The sequence below is a fragment of the Sycon ciliatum genome, chromosome 1 (genome assembly GCF_964019385.1).
Source record: "Sycon ciliatum chromosome 1, ocSycCili1.1, whole genome shotgun sequence".
Taxonomy (NCBI): Eukaryota; Metazoa; Porifera; class Calcarea; order Leucosolenida; family Sycettidae; genus Sycon; species Sycon ciliatum.
The window spans coordinates 85658784-85686749 of NC_088643.1; the positions used below are offsets into that span (position 1 = coordinate 85658784).

The 27966-nt window shown below is 44.8% G+C and overlaps 1 protein-coding gene across 1 annotated transcript; it reads right to left on the reverse strand.

Moving 5' to 3' along the window:
* Positions 1-1135: 1135 nt before the first annotated feature.
* LOC135806044 (exportin-1-like) lies at positions 1136-27860 on the reverse strand. The gene is made up of 35 exons (XM_065320179.1): positions 27634-27860; positions 27452-27553; positions 27216-27288; positions 26806-26867; positions 25751-25795; positions 23267-23382; positions 23025-23090; positions 21882-21930; positions 21375-21416; positions 20758-20835; positions 19232-19286; positions 18688-18773; positions 18392-18523; positions 17851-17877; positions 16238-16414; positions 15833-15971; positions 15041-15144; positions 12741-12818; positions 11951-12051; positions 11579-11634; positions 10984-11063; positions 8814-8897; positions 7746-7793; positions 7188-7274; positions 6756-6860; positions 6401-6479; positions 5887-5993; positions 5592-5714; positions 5142-5289; positions 4840-4932; positions 4481-4612; positions 3692-3807; positions 3366-3424; positions 2908-3004; positions 1136-2635 (listed from the first exon to the last, which is right to left on the reverse strand). The coding sequence occupies exons 1-35, from the start codon at positions 27745-27747 to the stop codon at positions 2489-2491; spliced, it is 3207 nt and encodes a 1068-aa protein (XP_065176251.1). The 5' UTR covers positions 27748-27860; the 3' UTR covers positions 1136-2488.
* Positions 27861-27966: the final 106 nt, after the last annotated feature.

Here is a 27966-nt window from a genome sequence, read left to right on the forward strand (position 1 = left end):
ATTAATAGCACGGGGTGGAGGTACATTGAAAAAATAAAGGACCGTGCTTATATTAGAGATAATACGGTAATCCCCTACTTGTAGGTGAGGGGAAAGAGCCCAAGACTTTGGACTGCTCTCACTATACCTAGCGAGAGCAGGCCAAAGCAAGCTAGCCAAACAAACCCCAAAGAGCCAGCCTGGAAGCCGCTGTGTGAAATCTCAATCAAATGATCTTGTTATAGGAAGGTAATTGAACAAGTGGACATATTTACAAAACTCTTACATGAGCACCGTGAATATGTTTTTTGTAGGCTTTTTATTTTTGTTTTCCGCTGTATTCATCAGCTTACAAGTCCTCTTCTTTCCTCAATGTTCACCCTCCAGTCGGCTGCTACTTGCACCGAGAGGCGCACTAAAGGGCAATCATTCTCTTCACTTTCTTTGCCCGCTGCTACCACTAGATATGGCATGTTCTCCATTTCTTTCCTTGGCGCTGATAGGTGGAATTCTCTGCCTGTCTCGTGTCGTCAGGTTGAGCATCTATCCGTTTTTGTTTCGCTCTGTAAAGAGCACTTAGGGTTCCCTGTAACAAGACGGCAACGTCTGTAGGGCCTTCCCTATCAAAAATTAATAATAAATTCTACTACTACTACCATGACTACTACTACTACTACTACTACTACCAAGAGTACATATTAAAACCACTCTTGCTACTACTATTACTTATTAGATGAACATGGATGTGAACGTGCAATTACAGCTATCATGAATAATAATTCGCAACAAGGTACATGACTTTTTGTACATGTGTTTGCAACGTCAACGACAACGTTGCCATGGGAACTGAACAACAAATGAAAGCAAATACATTGTATTGTATCGCAAATAGGTTTACTATGGAACCTAAACAAGAGAAATGTTGTTATTTGTATTTTGAATTCGCAAGAAATCCAACACGCCCACATTTCGATCTCAACAACAATGTTGCCATGGAAACTGAAGACTTGTCATACTGCCCATCAGGCATCATGATCAGTCATCACCCTCCCTCCCTCCCCCTCAAAAATTAATTGGCTGATGAATGTGTGACGTGACTGATACTACAGTGATGAATATCCCAACCCTGCTGTTACACACAAATTGTCAGTTCCTCTGAATCTCACGTAGAGAAATACAGCAGATACAGGCAATGCGCAAGTAGTGGAAAGAAGCAAAGATGTACCATCTCAACGTTGACCAGCAAAAACGGGAGACGCAAACTGCAGGGTATAATAATGACAAAGTCAATAAAAATGAGACGAGTCAAAATGTCATTAGGTTACACCGACAACACCAACAAACGACAGCAGAAAGATAAGAACAAACACGAGTTTGGTGCAAACCTGGCACTAGTAAAACAGACAGAACGAAAATTAAACAAAACCAGAGGTAAAAACAAACAATCTATACACAGTAAAGAATGGGGCGCGTATCGCACAGTAGGTTATCGCCGCTGAAATGTACACAGTAGAAAAGCAGCATGCGTGTTCTGCGATGAGCGCACACATATTGGCAATGGGAGATTGCCTCAGGTTTGAAGCCAGCCAGAGGGGCAGACGCGGAGTACAGCTAGCAAAGCCAGAAAAAGCACTTGTAACGCTACATAAAAGCAATATGTACGCAGTGGGGGTAATCACACAGCTTAGTACTAGACAATCAAAGCAAAAATGATCGGAGAATGTCTCTTCTTAAAACAAAAACTTTTCTTAAAGGAGCACACAAAACCATGCACTTCAAGAAAAAAGGTGAGATAACTAAAAGGCCGCTTGTGAACTACGGTGACCACTGCACTGTACTAATGCTGGGCCACGGGTAGGTAGGTGGCATTGCTGGCAGTGGTGGTAGCGCTGGTGGTGGTAGCGCTGGTGGTGGTAGCGCTGGTGGTGGTGGTGATGGTCCGTACCAGCCGGTATTGGAAGCACATAGGCAGCATAGGCAGATATGGGCCAGAGCTACCACTAACTGGATACATCGGGATGGGCATGGAGCGCGCGGCAGCAACACTGCCAATTATTGCACACCATCACCACATGGCAACACCACGCCACACACACACACGCACGTATGCACGCACATGTGTGCGCACGAATCGAGCAGTCCTGTTGAACTGCATACACGTATCGCGGCCACACCATGCTGACATAGCCTGGCAACAAGGCGATGCTGTTGGCAGGTGTGCAAGTAAGCAGGCACTTTGGCGGATGCCGGCACTGCTGAAGTAAGGTGAACCTTCACGGAAGCACACATTCAAGTCACGGCCAAAATAAAGGAGCAGAGGTGATGGCAGTAGCGGCGAGCAGCAGTAGTAGCGATGGCAGCGACGACGGCGACAGTGAGTATATATTGATGAGCAACTGTACAACTGATTCTGCTTCTCGGTTCAAGGATCACAACTCTCAGGATTCTACGTGGCGATGATGATTTGAAAGAAGGATGATACATCAGACATTGGTAATTTCTGCTAAAGTCAAGACTCCATCTCATCTGGTAGCTCGTGTGGGTTCAGGACACCGGGCACAGCATTTTGCACACGACGCTTTTCATCTGCAGCAACGCGTAGCTGCTCCTTTCTCTCTTCCAGGTAGAGATCAGTTGCGTCTTCGCCAGATACTTCCTACAAGGGTACATGGCAACAAGCAAGGCGAGAACAATAACTAAATACATGTACTCTAAATGGGATCGGCGTTAACACAAGCAAGCTGTGTGTTCACGTCTACATACACATGGTAAGGAATGCAACACAGTCATATCAGCAAGGCTAGATTTTCAGTATCAGGCCAGTGTCATTCTATGGAGTCGGAGTTCATACAGTGAAAGACACAGCTGTTGAATATAAGTAAAGTTCAAGTAGTATGGAAATCACCCAATTCCCGCAGGCCCACTTACTCTGATCTGGACGAGGAAATCTCGGAGATGGTCCTTGAAGCCACTGACGTTCGTGTCCAGGCTAAAGAAGCCTTCAACCAAAACCCGCCGCTGTTGCCTATCAAACACAAAACGTATCAGCAAAACCCATTGGGAATGAAGACTGTGGACACCAAAGACATGAATCAATTATAATAGATGGTTGCAAAGCTACTCCAAACACAGCTGTTGCAGTTAGCATGCAGCAGACTGAAAAGACCAGCACGCCTATGAGTAAAAATCTGTCGTGAAAGGAGCACTAGGAACACTGTACAACATGATGGATGCCATCCACAATATTAGTAGCCTCCGTTTACACTGAAGCCACAAATGCACACCTCAGGCGAAGGATAATGCAGTGTCCAAGTTTCAATGCAGCAAGTACATCTAAGAAGACCCTCAGTGGGTAATCGCAACTGCCAATGACTATAAGCTCTTACTCTTGTAGATGAGGGTATGCTTGGCCAAGCAGTTGGCCGACGAATTCTGCAACATACACCTGCATGAAGCATGGCAGTAAAGACACACCGAATACATTTATACAAGCCCAGTGAGTATGCCAGTCCGTACCACAAAATGATCAAACCCCATACACACACAGTGAGGATAATTCAAAACAGTACTACTGAAATTACTTCAACATACAGTATATATTTTCATCTGCCAAGGATCTGTTGCAAATACTGAATGTAACAAGCAGGAATGCACCCCACAGAGGACACTGACAGCAAAGAACAGGATACGATGGGGACCACAGGACACTAACCTGGTTGGTGGTTGGACCAGATACGGATGGGTCTCCTTCATACAGCGCACATGTTACAACATTGTCCTCAACAATGTAGAAAAGGCGAGCCAGGATTGTGGCATGCATGAACAAGTCTGGACAAGCACAAAAGTAAGATTAGAATAGTACCGTAAGGTTAGACAATGTAGTTGTGCTGTACAAACCGGAACCATGCATGAGACACATGTGAAGTTGATCCAAGAGGTGCGGCATTTCGTATTTTAAAATGTTTTCCTACTGCCGCGAGTTGAATTTGGAGGTTCCGATTTTCGGTTCAAATCTGACAAGGTCTTTTTTTGACTTTCCACAACCTGTGCTTCCACGAAAGTTTGACTGCTCCGCCGACTATCAAGTCTACCGTAGTGATGCACATAAAGGCACATGTGCTTATGAGTGAGTTTTTGCGTTATTTGCTATTTTTTTTGCGGGTCGTGTTGTCTCACACATAGGCGCATGCGCTTGAGTTGCTAGTGTACCAGTACCGTACATAATTATGCACATTGTGCAATACCGCAATGCACATTGAACTATGTGAACATGGTGTTTTTGTGGTGTCTGTGTGTCGCGGGATGGACAGCATTTAGGTTCACTTACAAGCCCATGCGCTTATTTGTGAGGGTGCGATAAGATGCGCGTCACTACGGTAGTAATAAAACAATCCAAATGCAGAACCTCTCTACAATGGACTACATGGACAACACAAGCTACACCAGGCACCAGCAGAGCAAGACAGCACCGTGCTTGTGCTGAACTACAGTACATACATACCTGCTGTGTGGGATGAGTCTGTCACAACAGAGAAGATGTGCTGGAGTACAAGCAAATAGTAGGTACTGTAAAAGCCCTGGGCAGCTTCTGTCGCTTCAACGTTCTTCAGCAAAGTCAGCAAAATATTCAAGCCTGGACACAGTGATCACATAATGACAAGAAAAACACCAGGAAAATTTCTATGACAAGGCCTTCAAATTTCAAAACAAGAGAATGGGTAGAGCAAATCTCAACATGAAGAAAGAGCACTTATGACACTGATACTACGCAAAGTACAGTATCCCGACGATCACGTGACTCAAGCCCCAACTGTCACTATCTGCTTGTACATAATAAGAGCGACAGTATGACAGTCTCACCGGTCTCAGCAACATTTCGCATGGTATGCTTGAATGCCCAGATAATGGAGTCCATGATGAGCTTGAACTGCATCGGTGGCATTTGGAGGAATGCTGCACAAGAAAAGCACACAACACAAACTAATTATGTAGAATGGTAACCAATGACCCACAAAGAAAACAATAGCATTCAAACAAGTTCAAGCCTTGCATACAGGAAGGCTCCCCTCGTGACAAGGCGCAGAAGAGAGCCATTCATAAAGCAATGGCGGCGGTTCATCAACAACTCATAATGGTACAACATGAAGAGAACTGGGCGTTACCTGAAAAGCAGTGCTCTGTGACAGCTTGCAGCATGTTGAAGAAGTTTGTGCGGTGCTCCGGGAACTCCTGGAAGTCTTTGTTGATCATGTCAAGCGTACACTCGAACACTGCATCGAATATTGCTGGAACATGAACTGTTATACAGTCCTGAACAATCAAAAGCACCAGAGAAATGAATCAACCGTAGGAAATAGCTATGCAATAAGTACTGCAGACTCTCACAATTTATCTCTTGAAGTCAACCATTGCACAGCCATAGATTGCTCATGGTTTGCCGACTACAATGATACATGACTTCTCCTTAGCCGTCATCTACACATTCTCCAACAAAGCGCTGGCAAAATATTAAATTTGAAAGGTGTCATTGGATCAATATGCTGCTGGCCAGAAACAAGAGGGCGATGACCAGCAAAGGACAATATCTGGGCATATCCAGCGTAACAACTTACACCAAGGTGATTGATGGTAGTTGCAAGTGCAGATAACACCAATGGCTCTCGTGCTGTTGGCACGTTGCGGTGATAATCGGCAAGCACAGCATCTAGGAAGGGAGGGATGAAGTTATCGAGCACCTAAAACAAAAATAAAGTAAGCATTCCAGGTTAGAGCATGTGACAAGAGTAACATCGGCTCATACTTCCCATAACAATCAAGAATAGTAGCCAGTAATCAGCCAGGCTAAAAGCAGTATTCAACGAGCACAAGATCAAAGTTGGCATCGGCCACTGTTACTCAGTGACTCACCATCTTGTGGTCATGAGACTTGCCAATCCATGTAGAGATCAGGCGCAATACATCTTGCTTTACAGCACGCATCGCCACAAGCTGTGGCTGCTTGGCTGCATGCTCTCCTGAACATGAACAAACAGAGGACAAGACTTAGTATAGAGGGATACGGGTATGATATATGCCGGCTTGGAGTATCAAAGCCAAGTTAGCCCACGTGGGCACATGCGCAGTGATGGTCTCATGATGCATATCATTAATTATTATTCTGTGCCGAGTATGATCTGTAATTTGCATTTTTTGCACTGCTGCTACTGTTGCCTTTATGCGCGCTGCAGTAGCTAGTTGAATGCAGTTTGGTTTGTCTTTTCCTTTGGACAAGAAGGGCTTTCCGTGTCAGGCTGGTAATTTCTCTAATAATAAAGGTGGAAGTCTGAACATCAAATACTGAGAACGGGGAAACTCGGCGAACAAATATACACACATGCGGTGGAGGCATAGGTGTGAGAGTTGGGACAAGATGTAGCCTTACCATGCGTGGCAATGGCTGTTGAGATGTTCTCACTCAACACCTTGTACACATTGAGCATGTCCAAGTAAATACGACCAAGCTGCAAGCAACATTCGCATACACACAGAAGTCAAGAAGCACAACCATAAAATGACATGTACATGTACTACTATGGAGCCAGGAATGTTCTATTTCACAGCAATCGACAATGCTCAAACCGACAGGAAGAGCTTATAAAAATGTCAGCGGTGCAGATACCGGTATTCAAGTCCCTTCCAGATACTAAACAAATCACAAAGGCAACCATGATCCCCCCCCCCTAAAATGTGAACATGTAATGAAGTTGAACGAATGTAGTAGGTGGCTTTGAATTTACCTGTGTCACATACGCATGACCGATTGCAGTACAGCCAGCAATATTCGTCTTCAGAATGTTGCTTAGCTGCTTGGCCGTTTCACGGTCTTGCAGTACCGTTACGTCCTGTCATACACAAACACACAGATAGCAGCTACATGTTTGTGCTCACAAATCTAGGAGCAGGTTATCGACAACAGTAACAACCAATTGACCCATGTCCGTTCTCTGTGACGCCTGGATTCATTTTCCACGCACTTGGGTTTGTCAGCTTTCTAGCCACATGAAATAAATCTGCTCCAAAAGGGTAGCAGCTTTGCACGATTCCTCTTTCACTTGGATATCCCCCCCCCCCCCCCCTCTCTTTCTCAATACGTGTACCAGTTAATCACAACATTCATAACCAAGCAACAAAATCAAGGATATACATACAGTACACTGGGAAAAGCTTACTTTTGTGGCTTGTTGGATGACATTGTCCCACACACTGTTTGGTAACTCAAAATACTTGTCTATGAGTGGCTCCATCATCAGACTATCCTATGTGGATATAACAACACGGGAAAAACACAAGCATGATCACCATAAATTATCAACAAATAGATCCATCTAGCAGGGGGATTGCAATGACCATACTCCACCCCCCCCCCCCTCAAGCGTGGCTTCATAAGTGAAACATGACTGGATGCCATGCAACGATGGGGCTGTCGGCTATCATTCAGTCAAAGGGCCGAACCTCCAAGGGTTACTTGGGCAAGTACACGGAGCCCCAAGTCTAGAGACTCAATATGCAAAGTTTCAAAGATGCCACAACATTGCACATAGAAGGCACCATGTACACAAGGACAATACTAGTGACAGTAGTTGTTGAAAGGTACTTGAACACTGACAGTGCCCCCCTATACATATGTAATGTTCTGGAAAACACACCCCTACACATGCACATTCCTCGCAAGACAAACCACTGCAAAGCGGAAGAACACAACTTGATGCTTTGTTATAATCACTTACAGTCTGAGCACTGATCATGTAGCCAACTGCTTCATAGAATGTGTGGACCTGATACACAAAACAGAACAGAGATAAGTGCACACCAGCATAATATTGGAAGACTAGTGTGCTTACATTACAAAGTGAGAATAAAGGGGGGTGGGGGTGTGATCAGGTTGTCATGCCCCCCCCCCCCCCCCCACGCATCTGATCACAATGATTATCATCCAGCTCACACCAGAAAATGCACACTGTAAAAGCCATTATTCTAACGAGGCGCAAAATTAACGGTTTTAAAATGGACCGGTTAACGTGTACAAAGGCTAACAACAAGAGTCCATAAACAAGAGTATGCAACTGTGATCTCTTTTCTATGGGCCAGATGCACTCCGCGCACTGCCTCCATTACATCATTCGCTCATGATTCAGCTGCACTCCGCGCACTGCGGAAAATTAAACACCGCAGTTTCCCTCTGATTTGAAATGAACTTTCGTACGGAACTGGAGTTCACGCGCCAACATTTAGAGATCGCGCAGGTGCTGAAAGGAATGGAGCAAAAACGGATGGGCGTGTACGAGAAATTGCGGGTTTGAGTGCAGCCTTTCAGACCGTGATGGAGGCAAGTTACGTCATGAAGGCAGCGCGCCACGCACTGACCGATAACAACAGTTGCATACTCTTGTTTATGCACTCTTGCTAACAAGTACTAGTACCACTTTTCTCACTATACTGGTAATACTGGTATTGACTTTCGTTCGACGTTTTAAAGACCGATTTCTTCTTCGCTAGATTTAGCACATCGTTACAGACAGAGCTCACTGACTTGTCAGTCTGAGCATTCTGGCAAGGTAAGTTCGGGCCTGGTTCAAATCTGGCTTTGGAAAATTTATTTTTCATTGTTATCAGGTTCGGCCTCATTTTTTCTGCGCTGTGCTGATGAGTCCACAAAGGACAAAACAGTTCTGTCCGCAGATTGAGTGGCTTTCACAGTATATATGTGTCTCCTACACAAGTCAATATACGAAAGAGAATCAAAACCTTTTAGATAACAGCATATGCAAGATAAACACGGTATTGTCATTCATTACCTGCTGCGGCTGAAGATCACAGATAATTGAGCTGATGGTCTTCAGGATTTCCCGGATGTACGGTTCTGTTTCTCCAACTTGCACCTACACAAAGTGAGAACAGCAGCAGCATAGTTGTCAACTAACTGATTAGATGCTATGACATACAGCTCATAGTGTGAATGAAATCAACAAATCTAGGACCATGTGAGGTTAACCCTTTGAGACCCCACTGAAAGTACGACAATTTACTCACCGTCAAATAACATGCACTTTCGCTCGTATCTCTATCAAACATTCACCGATTTTTACAAACTAACCACCATTGGAAAGGTATTTCCAAGACGAAGAGACTAGTACCACACTCAAGCCAGCTACCTGCACAGCCTCTGCTCTGCGTGGCCTATAATGCCGCCCAAAACAGCAGCCATGCGCGAACAGCTTCAGCAAAGTTCAAACAGCCGCCATTCCATACTCCTTCATCGCATCGACTTCAAACAAACTACAGCGGAAAGCTCGTTTCAAGCGCGAAATTTTGGTGTGCAGCATGCTTGAGTATGACGTACCATCCCGGGGAAATCCCCTGCCAAGTGCAGCGTGAAAATTTGAATTTTTCGATCTGAGTGCATTTTTCAGTTTGTCTCTGACTTCGAGTCTCACCACGGTGGCATCGTAACTCTTAGAGACTTCGGATAACTTCGACGTGATAGCCAAGGTTCTTTTCGAAACGTAGATCTAAGTTCGTAGATACTTTGTTTATGAAAATCGGTGAAGGAACACCAGAGATACAGTCAACTTCGCTAATAACGACTGCGGATATAACGACAGCATTTCCATGCCCAGAGCAAAGTCCCTTCCAACTGTAATACATATAATGAGACTTCAGGTATAACGACACTTCGCGAATAAGGACACTTTTTTTGATGCCCCGCCAAGTGTCGTTATAGGCGAAGTTGACTGTATAATTATTTTAGTGTCACTGTATACCAAACGATCGAATTCGATCGTTGGGGTCTCAAAGGGTTAAAGGGGAGGTTAAGGCAAAAATCAAAATTTCACCAGTTGTAGTCTTCGGGGTGCTGAGTTGAATGGTCTTGGTCCGAGAAAGCTGAGACGCTCCCTTCCTACTTGAATCCCAATCGAACTCGCGCACTTCCACCGAAACTGGGTGACTGCGCCCTACGAGATGGGGATTTGTATGCAAAATGTCACTAAAAGCGCCATTTCGTTCTTATAAAAGCACGGATGACCGCGATTGGCCCATATGTTGTAGTCTTTTGGACGCGGAGTCGACTGGTTTTGGTCCGAAAAGGCTGCGATGCAGCGTTCCTCCTTTATTCCCCATCGAACATGGTTGAACAAGCGGTCACGTGCTCCTGCGTACACCAGTCACCTGGTCACCGTGCCTGCAGGGTACAACTTACAGCCTGTTTTGACCTTTTTTGGGTGCAGTCCTGTCACTCGAGTTGAACCTTGTTGTGAAAGTTGTCGCCTGCTGGCGTGGTGACCAGGTGATTCGGGCACCCAGGAGCACGTGACCGCTTCTTCAACCATGTTCGATTGGGAATAAAGGAGGAACGCTGCATCGCAGCCTTTTCGGACCAAAACCAGTCGACTCAGCGTCCAAAAGACTACAACATATGGGCCAATCGCGGTCATCCGTGCTTTTATAAGAACGAAATGGCGCTTTTAGTGACATTTTGCATACAAATCCCCATCTCGTAGGGCGCAGTCACCCAGTTTCGGTGGAAGTGCGCGAGTTCGATTGGGATTCAAGTAGGAAGGGAGCGTCTCAGCTTTCTCGGACCAAGACCATTCGACTCAGCACCCCGAAGACTACAACTGGTGAAATTTTAATTTTTGCCTTAACTTCCCCTTTAATGCACATTGTAATAGTGGTAATAACGCTTGTGCTACAACCAATGGACACCATCTCGTTCAGTGCACTAATTATCAGCTAGGCAGCACACGCAAAATGAAACATTGCAAATCCTTTCTCCTGTACTCTGGAACTGGCTTCTATCCCCGAATATGCTACATGCCCAGGCTAAGTTGGCACAGCAAGCAAACACACTTTGTCACCTGTCTTCCATGTGCCGGATTGGGATTAACACAAGTCGGAGAGAATCGTGTTTCAAACAAATACTGTAAGCACCAGAATACACAGCTAGTTCTAACAACAAAAGCTTACAAACACAAAGTGGCGACGGCATTTCTGAGCTATCTTGATGAAAGTGTCGCAAGCCATGTCTTGTACACCATCATGTAGCTCTGTTCAAAACACACCGATGATTAGACAAGCATGTGAAGGTCATGACCAACAACGAAAAATCCACATTATGGACATATCACCACACTTTCGCAAACAAACACACACTGTGACACATATGCAGAACACACACACAGCCAACTGCTTGCTTCATCATCCAGAACGGATAACCACGGTGACAATAAATTGGTGACATCAAGAGTATCCCCCCCCCCCCCCCCCTGAATATGCACCTCTGCTATGGGATGCCCCGAAGGCAAAACTCACATCACATGGTGAAATGTTCATGTTGTATATCGCAACATATTCAGCATGTTTTAGTGAGCAATAGAGTAGTAAAAATAGCACTCCAAGACAACAAGTTACACAGCTTGCACGCTGACCTTCGTTGTACGCAGCACGACCATACTTGAAACGGATGTGAACACTCAATGCGAGTTTTTGCTGCCGAGATCTCACATGCAGAGTTACACATTCCCAGGGGTTATATACCCTTGGTGACATGGTATACACTCACCATGCATGAACTCGAAAAGTTTCTTCACGACTGTCTTCAAAAACTTCCAGTGAGCTCTGATGAAACACAAGAACAACAATCGAGAAGAGTTAAAAAGAAATATCAGATTTAGGACATTCCCAGGAGCGTTCAAGATCAGAGATGGTATAGCGTACTTCAAAGTGAACCTGCATGAGAGTTTCCCCCAAAAAATTGAAAGATCTCTTTTACTGCAGCACGCATACGAACATTCCACAGTTATGCAGGGATCCAGAAGAAAGCGAGAGACACCTGCAGTACTACTGCAATACGGACCATGACGACTATGAAAGGGGTAGGGGTTTCAGTTCTGCACTCCAAGGAGGAGAGACAGATAGTGCACTAGTCACATACCGAAGGAAACGAGGATACTGGCCAACGATGTACATGATGTTAGAGGCAATGATGGCCTTGTTGTCCTTGCCCCGCTTCATTTCGACCATACCGAGAAGCTCCTGTGTGACATGGAGAAATGCAAAATGAAGACCATAGATGAGGAACAACCCTGGGGAGAAACATTTTCAAACATGTCCTTTTTCCTTTTTTTCCTACTGGTAAGCTATATGAACGGGGCATTCTTCAAACGATCTCCAAGGGAGGGAGGTGAGTTGCAAGGGCATTACCTGTTATCAGTACACTACTATCTCAGCATGACCAAGAGTCTGCAGGGAAAGAAGTTGAAATTGGATTGCAACACAGAGCTGCCAACCAACTGGGTCTATGTTGAGTACCACAACTTCTGATTTTCTGTATTTTACAGTGTTTGCGTACTGCCAATGTACTGCCATGTGCATTGCTTGTATCGTGTTTTTTAACACTCACATCCTTCTCGGTTGCTGGATTAGCTAGTGCTAAGCATGTGTGACTTGTACCACAGCATTATTTTTCGTGTTACATGTGGTTGAAGCATGGCATGCACTTGCTTTGCCAAAGGGAGATTCATCCCTCAGCTTGCGCTTGCCATGCTTCTACATACATAGCTGTAGCTGATCGATCTTCTTCAATTTTCCGTATCATTTCGCTCAAGTTAAGTAGCGCGGACGAATGAGTGATTTTTCCCTTACAAATACGGAAGGTTGGAAGCACTGGCAACACAAGCTGAGCTGTACACGATGGCAGCAGACCTATCACCACTAGGACTCACCTTGATAACGGTAACCAGAAACCGCTTCTCGTTCTCTTCCACTGTGGCACCGCTGATGGATCCAATTGCCCAGCAAAGCTGCAAGAGTAAACAGGGGAAGTGGATAAGTTACACACTAGCCAGAGAGCATGGAGGTACAGTAGACTCGTACGCCCAAGAACGCGGTTTCAGAGGGCCAGCCTAGCAAAGTCCTTATTTTTCAGCGCCCCAGGCTACGTTCTTATTTTGCGTTCTTACGCGTCCAACGTGACCCGTGACGCTCATGTACAAAGCACTTTGCGCTACATGTACCGGTTGTACACTTTACATGCACGTGTAGTATGTAGCGCTGCACTGGGTGATGTTTTCGAGAGGACCCGACAAGAGTTTGTGGTTGCGGACTTGTTTTTCGTGTACTCGGACAAGATCATGAAGGTGCAATCCGCTTGCAAAACAAACCGGCGCTCAAATATCACATCTCTTTCTCTCTCTCCTTTTCAGAAGATTGCATTGTAGTTATTAGCTCCCACTTCGTTTGTCGAGCGTTTCCTTTTCGTTCCTTCAAGAATGGCACCCAAGCCCAAACTGAAGCAGGCGACCCTTTTCGGCGTCGGAGTGATGCGGAAATTCTCGCTGCCATCTGGCAGAGTTGTAGAAGAGCGGGGTGAGACAGAAACAAATAAAATCGTAGAGGTGGAGACATTCCGTTGTGCCCAATGTGATTTCTGCACTCACCATGCCCCAGCGCTGTCCGTCCATGTGGCGATGAAGCATCCATCTGCTGGAGAGAGTCGGTCAAGCAACCAGGGAACCCTTCCTTCTAGCTTTGGGACCAACGACGTGGAAACTCCGTGCGCTCCTGCAATTCCGTCGACTTGTGCCTCAGTTACTGAGGACCAGGAAGCTGTTGCCATTAGTTCATCAGATTCTGATGATGAGGATGACTGGGAGGATGTCCCTGATCTGTCAAAAAAGCGCAAGAGGAGAGGCGCTTCAAAGCGCAAGCGATACAATCTTCTCTTCAAGCAACAAGTGGTGGAGTGGCTAGATACGTTGAAGGCGAGCGGCCATGCTTCCCCTGTTATGACAACTGGCGAGGAAATTAAAATCTCGCACTCCCTGGTGACGAAATGGTTATCAGTGAAGCATCGCAAGTTGCTTGCAACGCAGCTGAAGTCCACCAAAAGAGACGGAAACTTTCGGTGTGACAGCAAAGCCGCCAAAAGACCACTCTCCATCCAGGTGGCAGGCCTAAATACTGGGAGCAAGAGAAAGCGCTGTTTAACTTGTTCCAGGCCGAGAGAGCCCAAGGCAAAGGCAAGAAGATCACTCACTTGTGGCTGCGGACAACAATGCGGAAATTGATCAGAGATGACTTGGGCGAGGAGATCGAGCAGGCGTTTCAGGCGTCCGATGGTTGGTTTAACTCTTTCCTGGCAAGGCATAAATTGTCGCTGCGTGCCCGCAGCAACAATAAATCGAGGTCTGTTGTGGAACGGCTCCCAGGAGTGAAACGGTGGCATGCCCGCCTTCGTCGACGACTTCGGAGAGGACTTGGTGCCAAGCGGAGTGGGAAGTGGGGTCGCTGGCTACCCCATAACCGGTTTAATGTGGACCAGGTGCCTCTGACGCTTTGTACGTGAACATGCATATTGCATTATACTGCTTATAATATTCTTCTTCACTACAATCATGTCATGTATATAATTATACAGATTCATTGTGTAATAGGCAGAATTCAACAGAAAAGACTGTCCGTTCTTTTTTTGCATTCCATTGCAGTTTTCTACGCATAAAATGGTCCGGAAAGCCGGTAGCATTACCATTCTGATACAGAAACGTGCAATACCAAAAAATGTCGCGTTCTTAAAAATCTTGGAGTTCGTTCTTAAATCCAGGCTGGGGCGTTCTTAGATTTCCAGCCTGGACGTTCTTGGGCGTACGAGTCTACTGTATGGCACCAAGTCATATTACTATGAAACAAAGCCAATTCATGATTCGTGTTGGACCCCGTCAGACTGAGTTTTCCGCATCTGTAGAAATGCCACCATTCTCAAGGATCAAGGCGCAAATGCAGCTCCTAAAGCGGTGGTAGGTGAGTATCCCAGACCCACCACAAAGTGGTCTTAGACCGAAAATCCCAATCGCTGCTTCCATATTACTATAACACAAATGCTAATATCTTCTGCCTTTTGCTCTTGCATGACTACATTACTATTGGGTGCTATTTATCCAAGCTACACCAAACCAGGCTGGTAAGTGAGAACCTTGAAGCAGGAAAGGAGACAACCAGAATGCTTTTGGCTGAACTAACAGCTTACCCGATTGAGGTTCTTCCATGACCACTCAGTACCATTCACCTGGCTCTCTAGTTTCTCTGTCATAATCCGTTCTGTGTCATACCAGTCAAGATGTGTCAGGTACACTGGAGCATACAAAAAAAGGACAAGTAATCTCAGAAAAATGCAGATTATGATGGCAAAGAACTGGCAGGGGTGACAGAATACGTGTTGAACGCATGTACCGTATGTTCCGAAGTATACGCCACACACTGTGTTTTTGTCCCAAAATATAGGAATCTACCATGAATTTGGTGTATAAGCATTGGTAATTTGACATTTTTTAAATAGATTTATGTTTGGGCGCGCGCGTGCTTTATAAATTAAGACCATCTTTCTTCGGATTATTGTGTGGCTTTGAAAAAAGCTGGTTGAATGAGTAGATGGGTATCCAATGTGCGTCGCCCATGCGCATAGTTACATGTCGCGGCGATGTTGCACTGTTTGTAGCAGGCTACCGCACTTTACTTCGCTCCGCTCATTTTACCACTGGAGTATAAGCCGTACCGGCTTTTTTGGGTTAATTTCGACTGTTCAAAGTGAGGCTCATACTCCGGAAAATCGGGCAAGGTTTTTACTTTGGGTGCACACCTGTGTGCAGGGTGCTTGGAAAGTAGATATTCACACCGGGGAATTGTTTCATGTACAACGGGGCATTGTTTCAAGCACATATGCAACCACAGTCTACTGCTCTTTTCTCTGCGAAACGCAAATGAGATACATGCACCCATTGTAAATAGAGCCAACAAATCGATTACTTTCCTATTGTCTTACCAAGAGTTGCTCGCATCGTCTTGTACAGACTGACCGCATCAGTGTCGACCAGGGTCTCTCTTACTACCTCTCCAGCCTCATTCTCAACGACTACAACTTCTTCTGGTTTTGCCATGTTGCTGATCATGATAAAGCGGACCTGAATGCAGGAGAGGAGCAAAACAGCAGGTGACAATGGTTATGGTGAACCCTCTCAATAATAGTGCAATGTTCAGTGCTGCATTGGTGAAGGACTTGTACAGATATAAAGGCAAATAATGTGACAGTGCCAGCAATACAATTCACAAGAACTGAACATCTTCCACTTGAGGTCCACCGACAGGGCAACACATGCCTGTATCGTGGCAACAAACATTAAGTTCTTGTTTGAGTGCTACTGAGTAATTGCATGTTCGTCGAATGTACCTTTGATAGGACGGGATAGTAGAGAGGTCTTCGCGACACTTGCTGCTGCTGAGACGGATCCCCGGCATATGGCTTCTCAAGGTACAGCTCAAAAGTGAGGGTACTCCAGTATTCCAGACAGATCTTGAAGATCTCTTTCTCCTCCACTTCGGAAATAAGAACCAGGAAGTGTAGAGCCTGCAGAAAACAGCATACAGTTCGAAGATAACTGGTAAATGCACCGACAAAAATGCCATAGCTTCTGAGCACATTAAAGGGGAAGTTAAGGCAAAAATTAAAATTTCACCAGTTGTAGTCTTCGGGGTGCTGAGTCGAATGGTCTTGGTCCGAGAAAGCTGAGACGCTCCCTTCCTACTTGAATCCCAATCGAACTCGCGCACTTCCACCGAAACTGGGTGACTGCGCCCTACTAGATGGGGATTTGTATGCAAAATGTCACTAAAAGCGCCGTTTCGTTCTTATAAAAGCACGGATGACCGCGATTGGCCCATATGTTGTAGTCTTTTGGACGCTGAGTCGACTGGTTTTGGTCCGAAAAGGCTGCGATGCAGCGTTCCTCCTTTATTCCCAATCGAACATGGTTGAACAAGCGGTCACGTGCTCCTGCGTACACCAGTCAGCTGGTCACCGTGCCTGCAGGGTACAACTTACTAGCCTGTTTGACCTTTTTTGGGTGCAGTCCTGTCACTCGAGTTGAACTCGAGTTGAACCTTGGTGTGAAAGTTCTCGCCTGCTGGCGTGGTGACCAGGTGATTTGGGCACCCAAGAGCACGTGACCGCTTGTTCAGCCATGTTCGATTGGGAATAAAGGAGGAACACTGCATCGCAGCCTTTTCGGACCAAAACCAGTCGACTCAGCGTCCAAAAGACTACAACATATGGGCCAATCGCGGTCATCCGTGCTTTTATAAGAACGAAACGGCGCTTTTAGTGACATTTTGCATACAAATCCCCATCTAGTAGGGCGCAGTCACCCAGTTTCGGTGGAAGTGCGCGAGTTCGATTGGAATTCAAGTAGGAAGGGAGCGTCTCAGCTTTCTCGGACCAAGACCATTCGACTCAGCACCCCGAAGACTACAACTGGTGAAATTTTAATTTTTGCCTTAACTTCCCCTTTAAGTATACATTATCAAACAGACCTGAAGGGTCCACTGATATCAATGCTACATGCAGTTGGTTTTTGCTTTGAAATATTTGGTTTGCATTTGACAATCTATCCATGTATATAATATATTATTTAACGTCTTTTTTTACCAGTTTGGATTGTATTTATTGTATTTTTGCCTGTAAAAGAGTTTCCCACTAAGTATGGGCAAAAAACACAGAACTGAAGCAGGTAGAATTTCCCTGGGTAGCGGATACTAACTTCCAATTAGCACGCATACCTGACCAGATACGACACTGGCAAAAGTATGTGATCAGAAGTACCCAGACACTATAGTTTGCACTGCACTGTACAGATCTGCTATCTCGAAGCATACAGGCTCAGCGGGTGGGTGCTGCCCATGATGTATGCTTGAAAGGTTCTTGGACACCCCAGGTACACAATGGCGACCCAATGATGGCCCTTATATCAAAGGAACAGGTCGATATCGTAGAAGTACATGACTCACCTCCAGCAAATGGTCGTGCATACCAGACTGCAGCCCAGAAGAAAAACGATGAGAAAGCAGAACATTACAGAGGAATAAGAAAAGAAGGCATGGTCTTATTCATCACCCTTGAAGTAGTCCACCAATAAACACACGAGATTCATTCCACACGGCGGCGAGTATAATACAATCTCCCTAACAAATACCAACTCATCATGAGCACCAGATACAATGTTAGTATTTGTGAAAGCTTTCACAGGATACATGGATCCCATGGGCACCCAATGTCTATAGAGTATAGACTAAAACTGTACTCTCCCCAGCTATTTGCCAAACTAGTCCAAGGTTTCTTCGAAATTTTGGGAACATATTTCCAGGATTCCAGGTCTGATCTGAAAATAGACCGTGCAAGATTGTTTTGACAGACATTAAGCTTGCACATCAAACAACAACCAAGAATGCACAGAAAATCGCAATGAGAAATTATCTACAGCGAATAGCCATGCACCAAACAGTAAATGAGCACCTGCTTCAATGTATGTACGTACGTAGCTATGCCTACCTTTGCCTCAAGCAGCATTCCGTGCACTTTCAAGAATGTGCACAGGAACATACTGAGATTGAGAATGAATGCCTGTTCTGGATCTCTTCCATTCTTGTATGCTTCTTTGATGTTCGTTGTAAGTGGCAGCATCTACAGGAAAGACCACAGAAATCAGAGAACCACAACTGAAATGCAAGGCTATTCTTGGTTCTTACAATTTCAGGTGATACAGGACAATAATTTTTCTGACGTAACCACACAGCATCTGCCTCATCAAACTAATGGAGGAAGAACATACAATGACAGCAACTGACCTGCTTCAGCTGTGACAGTGTTAGTGAGAACAACGTGCAAAACAGCTCAGCGGACTCCTCATCTTCCTTTGAGAAAGAGATACTTGCTGCACAAACAGAGATTCAAGACAATCCATAACAGCAAAGAAAGAATGTACATGTAAATTCTGGCGGGAGATTTAGAAATTCTGCCTTAGTTTTGGAATGGATACCCAGTGGATTCTGACAACACCATGTGTGGAATTCTAGAATGGACAGGATTGTGTGTAGATGTCCAATTCCGCTATGACTTCAACTCGGCAAGCACACAGAAGCACAAAAGTGATAGTAAGTTATGTTCCTGTACAAAATCCCGCATTGAGGTTGCAAATAGGCCTCAGAGAACAAGTCGAAACTCAACTTGGATAAAAAGCCCACAGCAAACAGACGGGTGATTCGCAAAGAAACTGCATGAAAGTTGTAGACCCATGACAGCCAACTTAACACAGGTTGGAAAATCCCGCGTGCAGACAAACACAACAGTTCTATCAGTTGGGGACAGGATTTCGCAGAAAGCGGAACGTACCAACTTCTGTTAAACACCGGAGAGTCACATTTCGAAAGTCCGGGACGTTGAGAAACTGGCGAAAACAAGAAAACACAAAGCCACCAACAGCACCTGAGAATTAGAATACAGCGGTCGAATACACTTCAGTCCGGTCTGATGAACCGGTACTGATAAAACATATGATCGGTGCCGACAAAGTACAGCCGATTCCTGATATAACAAGCACCATTGTGCAGGCGAATTAGTTCTTTATTCCCGTAGCTATGCAGAAGACGTTACTTCAGTAACGTCTGGCGCTAGCCAGGGTCCACACAGCTTTAATTTGGTGTTTGTTTGTGTGTTTGTGTCACGCCTGGCGCTATCCCGTATCTGTCCCGTACCGTACCATCAAACACAGCTGGCCACATACAGCTGGCCGCAATATTCAAATAGGGCTTTCAAACGCAAGATCATAACGTGAAGCAACTTGGAAGAATGAGTATGAAATGAATGCGAAGTGTATGGCGGAATGCATGTAGGGCGATAGTGCGGGTTCGAATCCCAGGTAATGCCTGAAAAAAATAGGAGAATTGAAAAATTTATTTATTTATTTATTCCAAGCAATACATGGCTGGGGTAGCCAATGACCACTTCGCGTGGCGATTGCAGGGTTTTTATAGCCAACCACGGCTAATTTATAACATCCGTTTTCTTTGTTTGCCGTCATCAAGGCGGTAGACGGTGTCGTATCACCCTCGACCGTACCTGTCCCGTACCGTACAATCAAAGACGGCTGGCCACATTGCATATTCAAATAGGGCTTTCAAATACAAGATCATAACGTGAAGCAACTTGGAAGAATTAGTATTTATGCGAAGTGTATCGGGGGATGCATGCAGGGCGATAGTGTGGGTTCGAATCCCAGGTTATGTCTAAAAACAAAAAGTAGAAACTTATAAGAATTTACAACATCCCAATTTTTTTTGTCTAGGTCATCAAGGCAAAAAGGCATAGCGTAGGGCCCTGAGCTTCCAAGCTCTCTCGTATCCGAAGTACTTTATGACAGAAATGTACTCACACCAAACAACAACACGTCATGACTCGCATGCAGCCCATGCCAGTACGAGTCCACTTGGTTTACATGCGGCCCTACAATATATGGTTCGTTACAAATGAACACTGTCTCGCTATATGCGAGTTTATTATACCGTATTATCTCTATTATAAGCACGGTCCTTTATTTTTTCAATGTACCTCCGTCCCGTGCTATTAATGGAGACGTTCCTTTATTGGAGACTGTTCCATTATTATTTCAACCTCATTTCAGAGGCATGTTGCCATGCCAAATTCATGTCAGACACACGCATTTCAGGGTTTTTTGCCGGTACAGATAATGAATGTACACAGTGTGCTTACCGGTATAATGGAGACTGAGCACTTTATTTTTTGAATGTCGCCCCAAGGTGTTCTATTATTGGAGACGTGCTATTATTGGAGACTGTGCTTATATTAGAGATAATACGGTAAGTGGTGTTGAGTGTAAGTTTAATACTAGTACTCATTACCTTGTAAATCAATGTTGGGACGAGCTTCGTCCTAAAGATATAACCCAGCGGCATCCAAGTGATGAACCTCTGCAACGTCTATTCACAAAACATAATCAGACCCATGGTTCAAAGAGCATGAAAACACAGTAAATCAGTCTAAGAAAACGATACAGTAACACTGGTACTGGCATCCTACACATTCATTTCAGTTCGTACAACACAGTAATCACAACTTGAAATGGACTAGTCGCACAGTAGCTGCGCACATGCTCATCCATGACGTGACCACATACAATTATGTGACCCGTTGTATGACTGTTTTTATGTGTGTGCAAGCACGGTGGTAGCATGCAAGCTTGCAATAGGTAAGGTGGCCTGGGTGTGACACAAGGTTCTGTAAATCAGAATAACCGTTATTTCGTGTCCTTAGCCATATGAAATAAGAACACACATATCAAGTGGCCAGCGGCAGTACAATGGCGCAGGAGACACGGTTATGCAAGCACATCGTAGGCCAGACGGCCAGGCAGATCACACAATCAGGACATGGATCAAACACACGCCACCTGAATCCCGCAATTTAAAAGAAAGGAACGGAGCAGCTGTCAACTGGAAGTCCTGAATACGCTACATACCTCTAACGTTTCATGTACGAGAGAGACTGATTGCGAGTTGTGCTTTACACACAAACAATACACACAAACCACACACAAAAGAGACAGCAAGTAAAGCAAGAGATGCACATGAGTGCAACTGCACAAAAAACTAGAGAGCAGACATCGTGAAATGTGAAGTTTAAAAAATGAATTACTCCACTGATACAATGCAGAAAGATTAGAGTCAGTCACCAATCCTGGAGTGCAGGCGACTGCATCGACAGAATTCGGCGGATTATATGTATGGTCAATGAAAAAGAGCCAAGTGTTAGTTCATATTCGAGTCTCCAGTACTGTCGAGCTTCGAAGAATGAACAGGCAAGGATCTCACCAAGTACATCAACTACACATGGACTTTAGCACATGAAAAATAAGAACGACCTAGGCTATGACGTTGATCCCCTGTTCTTCGACGCCCAGCAGTACTGTAGAACTAAGGCTGCGGTGCTTCATACACAGAGAGACAAGGCAAAGCTGATTCCTTACCATAACAAATGTGCACAGCTCAAAGATCTGAGGAAAGTCATCGCACATCCTGCAGGGAAAAACAAACCAAACCAGCAGAATCCGAGGGTTTTATACATTCAGAATTTTCGATGCGAAAGGGCTTATCACAGACAGAAACATATTTTAGAGAGAGAGAGAGGCTGAATGACACACTACTTTGCCAGGCAGCATCACCGTCAGGAATCAAAGACACTTTATTCGCCTTCTAAGCGATATAGAATGTACAGTAAGTGATTTCAGTTGACATGTTGACCCTCACACCGATAGGTATGCGTGTACAATTGTGCTCGGTGAAATCCGACCCTGGGCCAGTTCTGATTACTTCACTGTATTCGTAAATGTCTACGTCCAGCTGCATTCGTACCACACCCAGGGCGTCAAGGCCGTGCAAGTTGAGGACACCAAACGGGCAATTTCAGTCGGAATTCACCGAGCACAACTGCATAATTATCAAGTAGCTCCACAGGAGTTATTATTTTTGGGAAGGGACTACAAGACAAGACATCATCAACTGCGTTGGGAAGGCGTGAGCTGGAGAAAGTCACGAATTGCTGTCAAGCAGTCCTTCTTGGCGGGACGACAAACACCCTGGATGGCACAGAGGAGAGCAGTACTGGCGACTCCTGCCCCCCAGCACTGTCCAGTACGCATATTGACTGCACCCAAGAGAAAGATGGATCTGGTGAAGTGGGCGGCAACTTAGCAGATGACGGTGCGAGAATGATGACGCGACGAAGAAGTGTGTATTGTGTATGGACAGTGACGACAGCTACTGAGAGGACACATACTGTTGTTGGATAAATGCCGGGTCACTCCAGATTTGTTCTTGTGTGTTTGAGGAAGAATAGCGTATATGTGTGCCTTGTGACTGAAGTAGCTAGTACATGTTGATTTTGTGAGCTAGGAGAGTGCATTGGCTACTGTAGGAAAATGCCCTTCCCACGATGGCATGAGATACACTTTAGAGTTAGTCATGCACTGCACTGTAGCTGGTGCGTGGAGTCAGTGCATGCAGGCCAGTTCATTACGCACAGGGGGTAGTAAGAGTGGTCTTACGGTATCATCGCCTCTCGGCCAAACTTGGGAATACCTTAGTAATCACATGCAGTTCTAACTACTCACGTGTCCTTGAGATGCTTGGCCTTGTTCTGCGTCATTACACCAGCCGAAAAGTCAAAGATCTCTTCACTGCAAACAAATAATCACAACCAAGCAAATACCATCTGTAGCGAAGTTCATGACATCTGTGTAATGTCTTCTACCAATAAAGAAGCAGAACTAGTTTCACAAATATCCTTGCACCGCCTATCTTCCTTATCAGTAGAGGTTGAGAAAGGAAAAAAAGAAAGCCAAGGTATACATACCTGAGGATCTTCAAGATGGCAAGGTTGTTCTGGCATAAGCTCTCATTGGTTTTGCTGGCGCCCACAATGTCAGCGATAAAGGTGGGCCAATTTCTCGGCCATTCATGCTTTACGATCTGCATGTTCAGTGCATTGACAAAGCAAAACAAACACATACTTATAAGCAAGAGCTCCCCACAAGACTACAGGTACCCAGTCAAATGGTCAAAAATGGTGTGTGTCTGGGTTTCATCTGACCTTAGATAGAAGTGGACTTGGCTTGATGCTGACATAATTATTCTATTTCACCTCCCCCTGTTATGCTACCCATTCAATAACGCACAAGTGGAGAACCCCTGGATAGGCTACCCGCCTCTGGGTCAATCCTCAAAAAAAGACAATAAATAATAATAATACGAAGTAGAAATAATAATAATACGAAGTAATAAAAATAATAATGGCAATAAACAGAACCAGCTGAACCGTCATTTCACGAAGGTTTTATTGAAATGTCACGAACAAATTCTAGAGAAAGTGGTGATGGACAAAGAATTTGAAAGAAATAACTATGATGGAAATGTAATTCTTTGTCCATCATCACTTTCTCTAGAATTTGTTCGTGACATCTCAATAAGCCTTTTGCGCGTTGTACAGATGCACGAAATCCCGTAGAATCCCGTAGAACCTAATGGGTGCTGAATGTGCAGGACCCTATTGTGTTTTCTGCTATTTCCCTTAGAAATGGGCCCTGAAGGCCGCATTTCAAACGAAAACCTTTTCTGACAAAGATCTAGCTAGTCATTAGTTCTAACCAAAGTGAAGAAGCTGGAAAAGGAATTGTTTGCCATTAATTATGAGGCGAAAATTGGTCAAATGCGCATGCATAGCACACAATGAACACCCAATCGGTTCTGTACACACCTACGCCCTAGTACTGAACTTCGTACATCTGTACAACGCGCAAAAGGCTTATAAAAACCTTCGTGAAATGACGCTTCAGCTGGTTCGGTTTATTGCCATCCTTAAACTTTCGTCACCTCGCCACCTTTTCAAATAATAATAATATGAGGCATCGGCAGCAAGAACCGGGGTCCTGGCGATTTTTCAAAATGCCAATATTTGCGAAAAACCGAACCGATGTCGTTTTTTAGTCACCGTGATCAAAGCGGAAAGACTTCTTGCGATATCGCTTTGAAAGTGCTCTCCTCTTGGTGGCTTCGCTATAATTTGTTGTCATCGCCGTTGTAGTTTATCCACCAAGCACTTGGGATGTCCAGGTAGGCGTTTGCGCTCTGGGTAGCGTCTGCAAATCATGCGCTCAAAAGAGAGCGGAACAAATAATTTCTTGGCGAAACGATCCCGTCACAAATTCTTGATGGAGAACGAGCGACTAAAATATTTGGCAGCTGGACCTCCAGAGATACTCCGCTGCCTGTGATAGTCCCCCACAAGAAGAATCAGGTGAAAGTGAAGAGGTTTCGCTCAGATGACAAACCATCAGCGGAGGCAGCGAAGGCGATGAGTTTGAGAGCTCCGTGACACGAAGTGGCGACGCGGACAGCAGCGCTGAGAGTGACGAACGAGATTCAATACTCCGTGGCGATTATTCGCAGCTGGATAAGTTGGTGAGATACGGAGACAGCCCTGAATGAACTAAACCTTACTTGATACAAGATATTTTGTGAATAAAATTGTTGCAAGTATACATGCACAATTGCGGTGCGCATGAAATTTGTCACAGTATAATGCATGTATCTACGAGCTGCTGTGCGTAGGAGAGCAAGACATGCTTGGTGGATGTATCTGGCTTGGCCCAGCATGCATATTCTAGTCTTGTACTAAGTTGCAGATTCTTCCCAGCCATGTAAATCGTCAGTTGCTTGGCTTCTTTCTGTCTGACAAGTCTGCATACAACACCAGACCTGCACATGACAGGGATTGAGTTTTCAAGTAACATTGCAGCAAGTGCAGGCAACAATGTTACTATAAATTAGTACAATATCAACTAGAGTACTCTGTGCTTCCCTGAAGACCTATAAATATGCTAAATTATTCTCAGTCACTCCATTAGAGCTAGCTGTAACTGCGTCCCATTTTGCCTTTTTTGCTGACCATTTTTGTTGACCGTGACCCATCATTTCGGGCGTTCTTTTTACCATCTTGGAAGGTGCCCAGAGCTCCAAAATTTGGCCCATAGATCACTCATTTAGTGGACAGTTCAAAGCCATCAAAAACTCATTTTTGCCAAATATCACCTAACCCTGGTTTTTGCTGCCCATGCCTCATATTGTGAATCTGCACACATTTTTTAAATACATTTCACGCCTTTGTTCGCATACTAGATGCTGTGAAAATATTTATAAAAAAATTAAAATCCGTACCTGGCAAACCAAGGTTATCAAGCATGCACACCATATGTAACGCATTTGTTTTTGGTAAACGGGCACACGGTGTGTTATGGAGGGAGACGAGCAACAGTTCGCTTTCAACACTCATCAATCTTACCTGGACAAGGATTGCATTGAGCTTGTTCACATAAAGGTTCTCACTCTGCACAAGATATAACCATACGTGTAAACAAACAAACACACACACTTGAATTTACTTGCCATCACAGTATGTGAATCGGGGATGCAAAGCCTATTTCTACCAGTATCAAGATGAAATGGAATTGCTGCTGAAAACCTATATCTTGCACTAGTGTGTGAGTGTGTGCACATGCACGTACGTATGTGAGCATGTGTTTGTTATACGACAGCTAGTCATCTTTGGCAAGGTGTTGCCGACTCAACCGAAGCACGATACCAGGAAACACTGGCGGGTTGTCATCATTGATGACCTCCATACGCAGACATTCCGGAACGGCAGTGGTTTGACATGGCACAAGATACATCGGATTGGTGGTGGAACATCATAAGCGAGCGACTCTCTCCTCCTGTTTCTCCACCTGACAAACCCCTCAACATGCAGATGATGGTTCCTCAGAAGTGGGGAGTTAAAAACAACATCAACATGTCTGCCTAACTGCTCTACAAGCCTACCATCGCCTTTGGGCTTCACAAGGTCATAATGTGTGTGTATGGGATCAATTCACACGACTTCGCCAGATATACGGGTTGGGCAGTTATCTGGCACAAGTCGTGATCTGTTTCAGTCATATCCTGCTTGCTATCATTGCTATAAGAGACAATCTGTGGGTGTACATCCAGTGCATTAGCAAAGTTGCGCGCTTGTGCGGTGGTGGTGTGCGCGTTTGTTGTGTATCGAACGAATCACATGCATACAGACACTCGGAGTTACAGCTGAACAGTTTTTGATTCTTCTTTTACAGGTATCCTGCACTGCAGCACAAGACGAAACTTGACTGGTGCCGAAATGACCAGAAATGTGCCGAGTTTGCTAATTCTACAATAGAAATCTGTGCAGGAATTGTACCACTCAATAGTTTGCAAGGCTGACAAATTGACCACCGCAAAACAATTTCACTAACAGCAATGAATGAGCTAGTGGATCTTGCTGACTTTAAATACAGCCATGCCCAGAACTAAGCAACAACTTACAGAAAGGCTGGCTGAGTCAGACGACAGCTTGATAACGAGGCCAACGATGTACGTTTTGATACCTGATAGACAAAATAAAATTTATAATGTTTTCAATGTGCGTTAGCAATACATCTCTGATATCATACAAACCAACATGAATCAATCACAAACACCAGGTAAATGTACACCACAACGGCATGACATATATTACAGAAGGGACACGGCAGACTTTTACTACACAGTCGCACTTCCAAAAATCAAATGTGCATACAGAATTGAAGACATTGGATGAGTTTGATTGATCACACTGATCAGCTCACAGGTAAGGCACAGCATGAACTTCTTAATTAGAAACCCACTGACGGCAGGCAAAAGCAGTACTAGGAATGCCAGGAAGTTACAATTTCAGGAGAAATTGCCTCACTCACCTTCACATTGCTCCCTGGATAACGCTTTCCACCGAGACTTGATCACGTCTTGTAGAATGCCCAGTGCATAAAACTGAGCACGTATATTTGGAAATCAATATTCAAACAAGACCAAGACAATTAGATGATTGTCAATTATGCTGAAGTTAGCCAATTTCACAATATTCGATTTCGAAATTGGATGATTGATGTCAAGGAAAACAAAATGGCGCCCCATTTCTGGGCGTAAAATTTACCTTCGTGCTCTGACTCTGGGAGAACTCCAAAATCATATCAACTCTTGTCCAGGCGTCGGGGTGGTCCTTCAATTGTGTCAATACTTGTTGGCATACTTGTTGCTGTATCACAAAACAATACATTTTTTTTAGGCGTTGAGCTTCGAAATGGACTTTGGTGATAGACGGAAATAAATCCAGACCTCAGCTCCCTGAACAGCTCCTTCAAGTCCATAGGCGACAACATCATCGAGAAGAGGTACATCGAATTTCTGGCTGAAGTCCAACAGCTGTGCAGCTCGATGCTGTGCCGACATTGTGAATTCTTACAGCAAATACCATCACACAACCTAACACATTTCGTTAGAAGTTCTTCTAGCTGGGATCATGCAAAGCTAGCTCGCTCAGCCAAGTATGCGAGCTTCAGAGCGCCACATCTCAGCGACAGAAACTCAAAACAGGTTTGACCAGCACAACTCATTCCCGTTCGAACAGGGAAATAATTCAAAAAATCTGACGTCATGAAACCAGGCCCC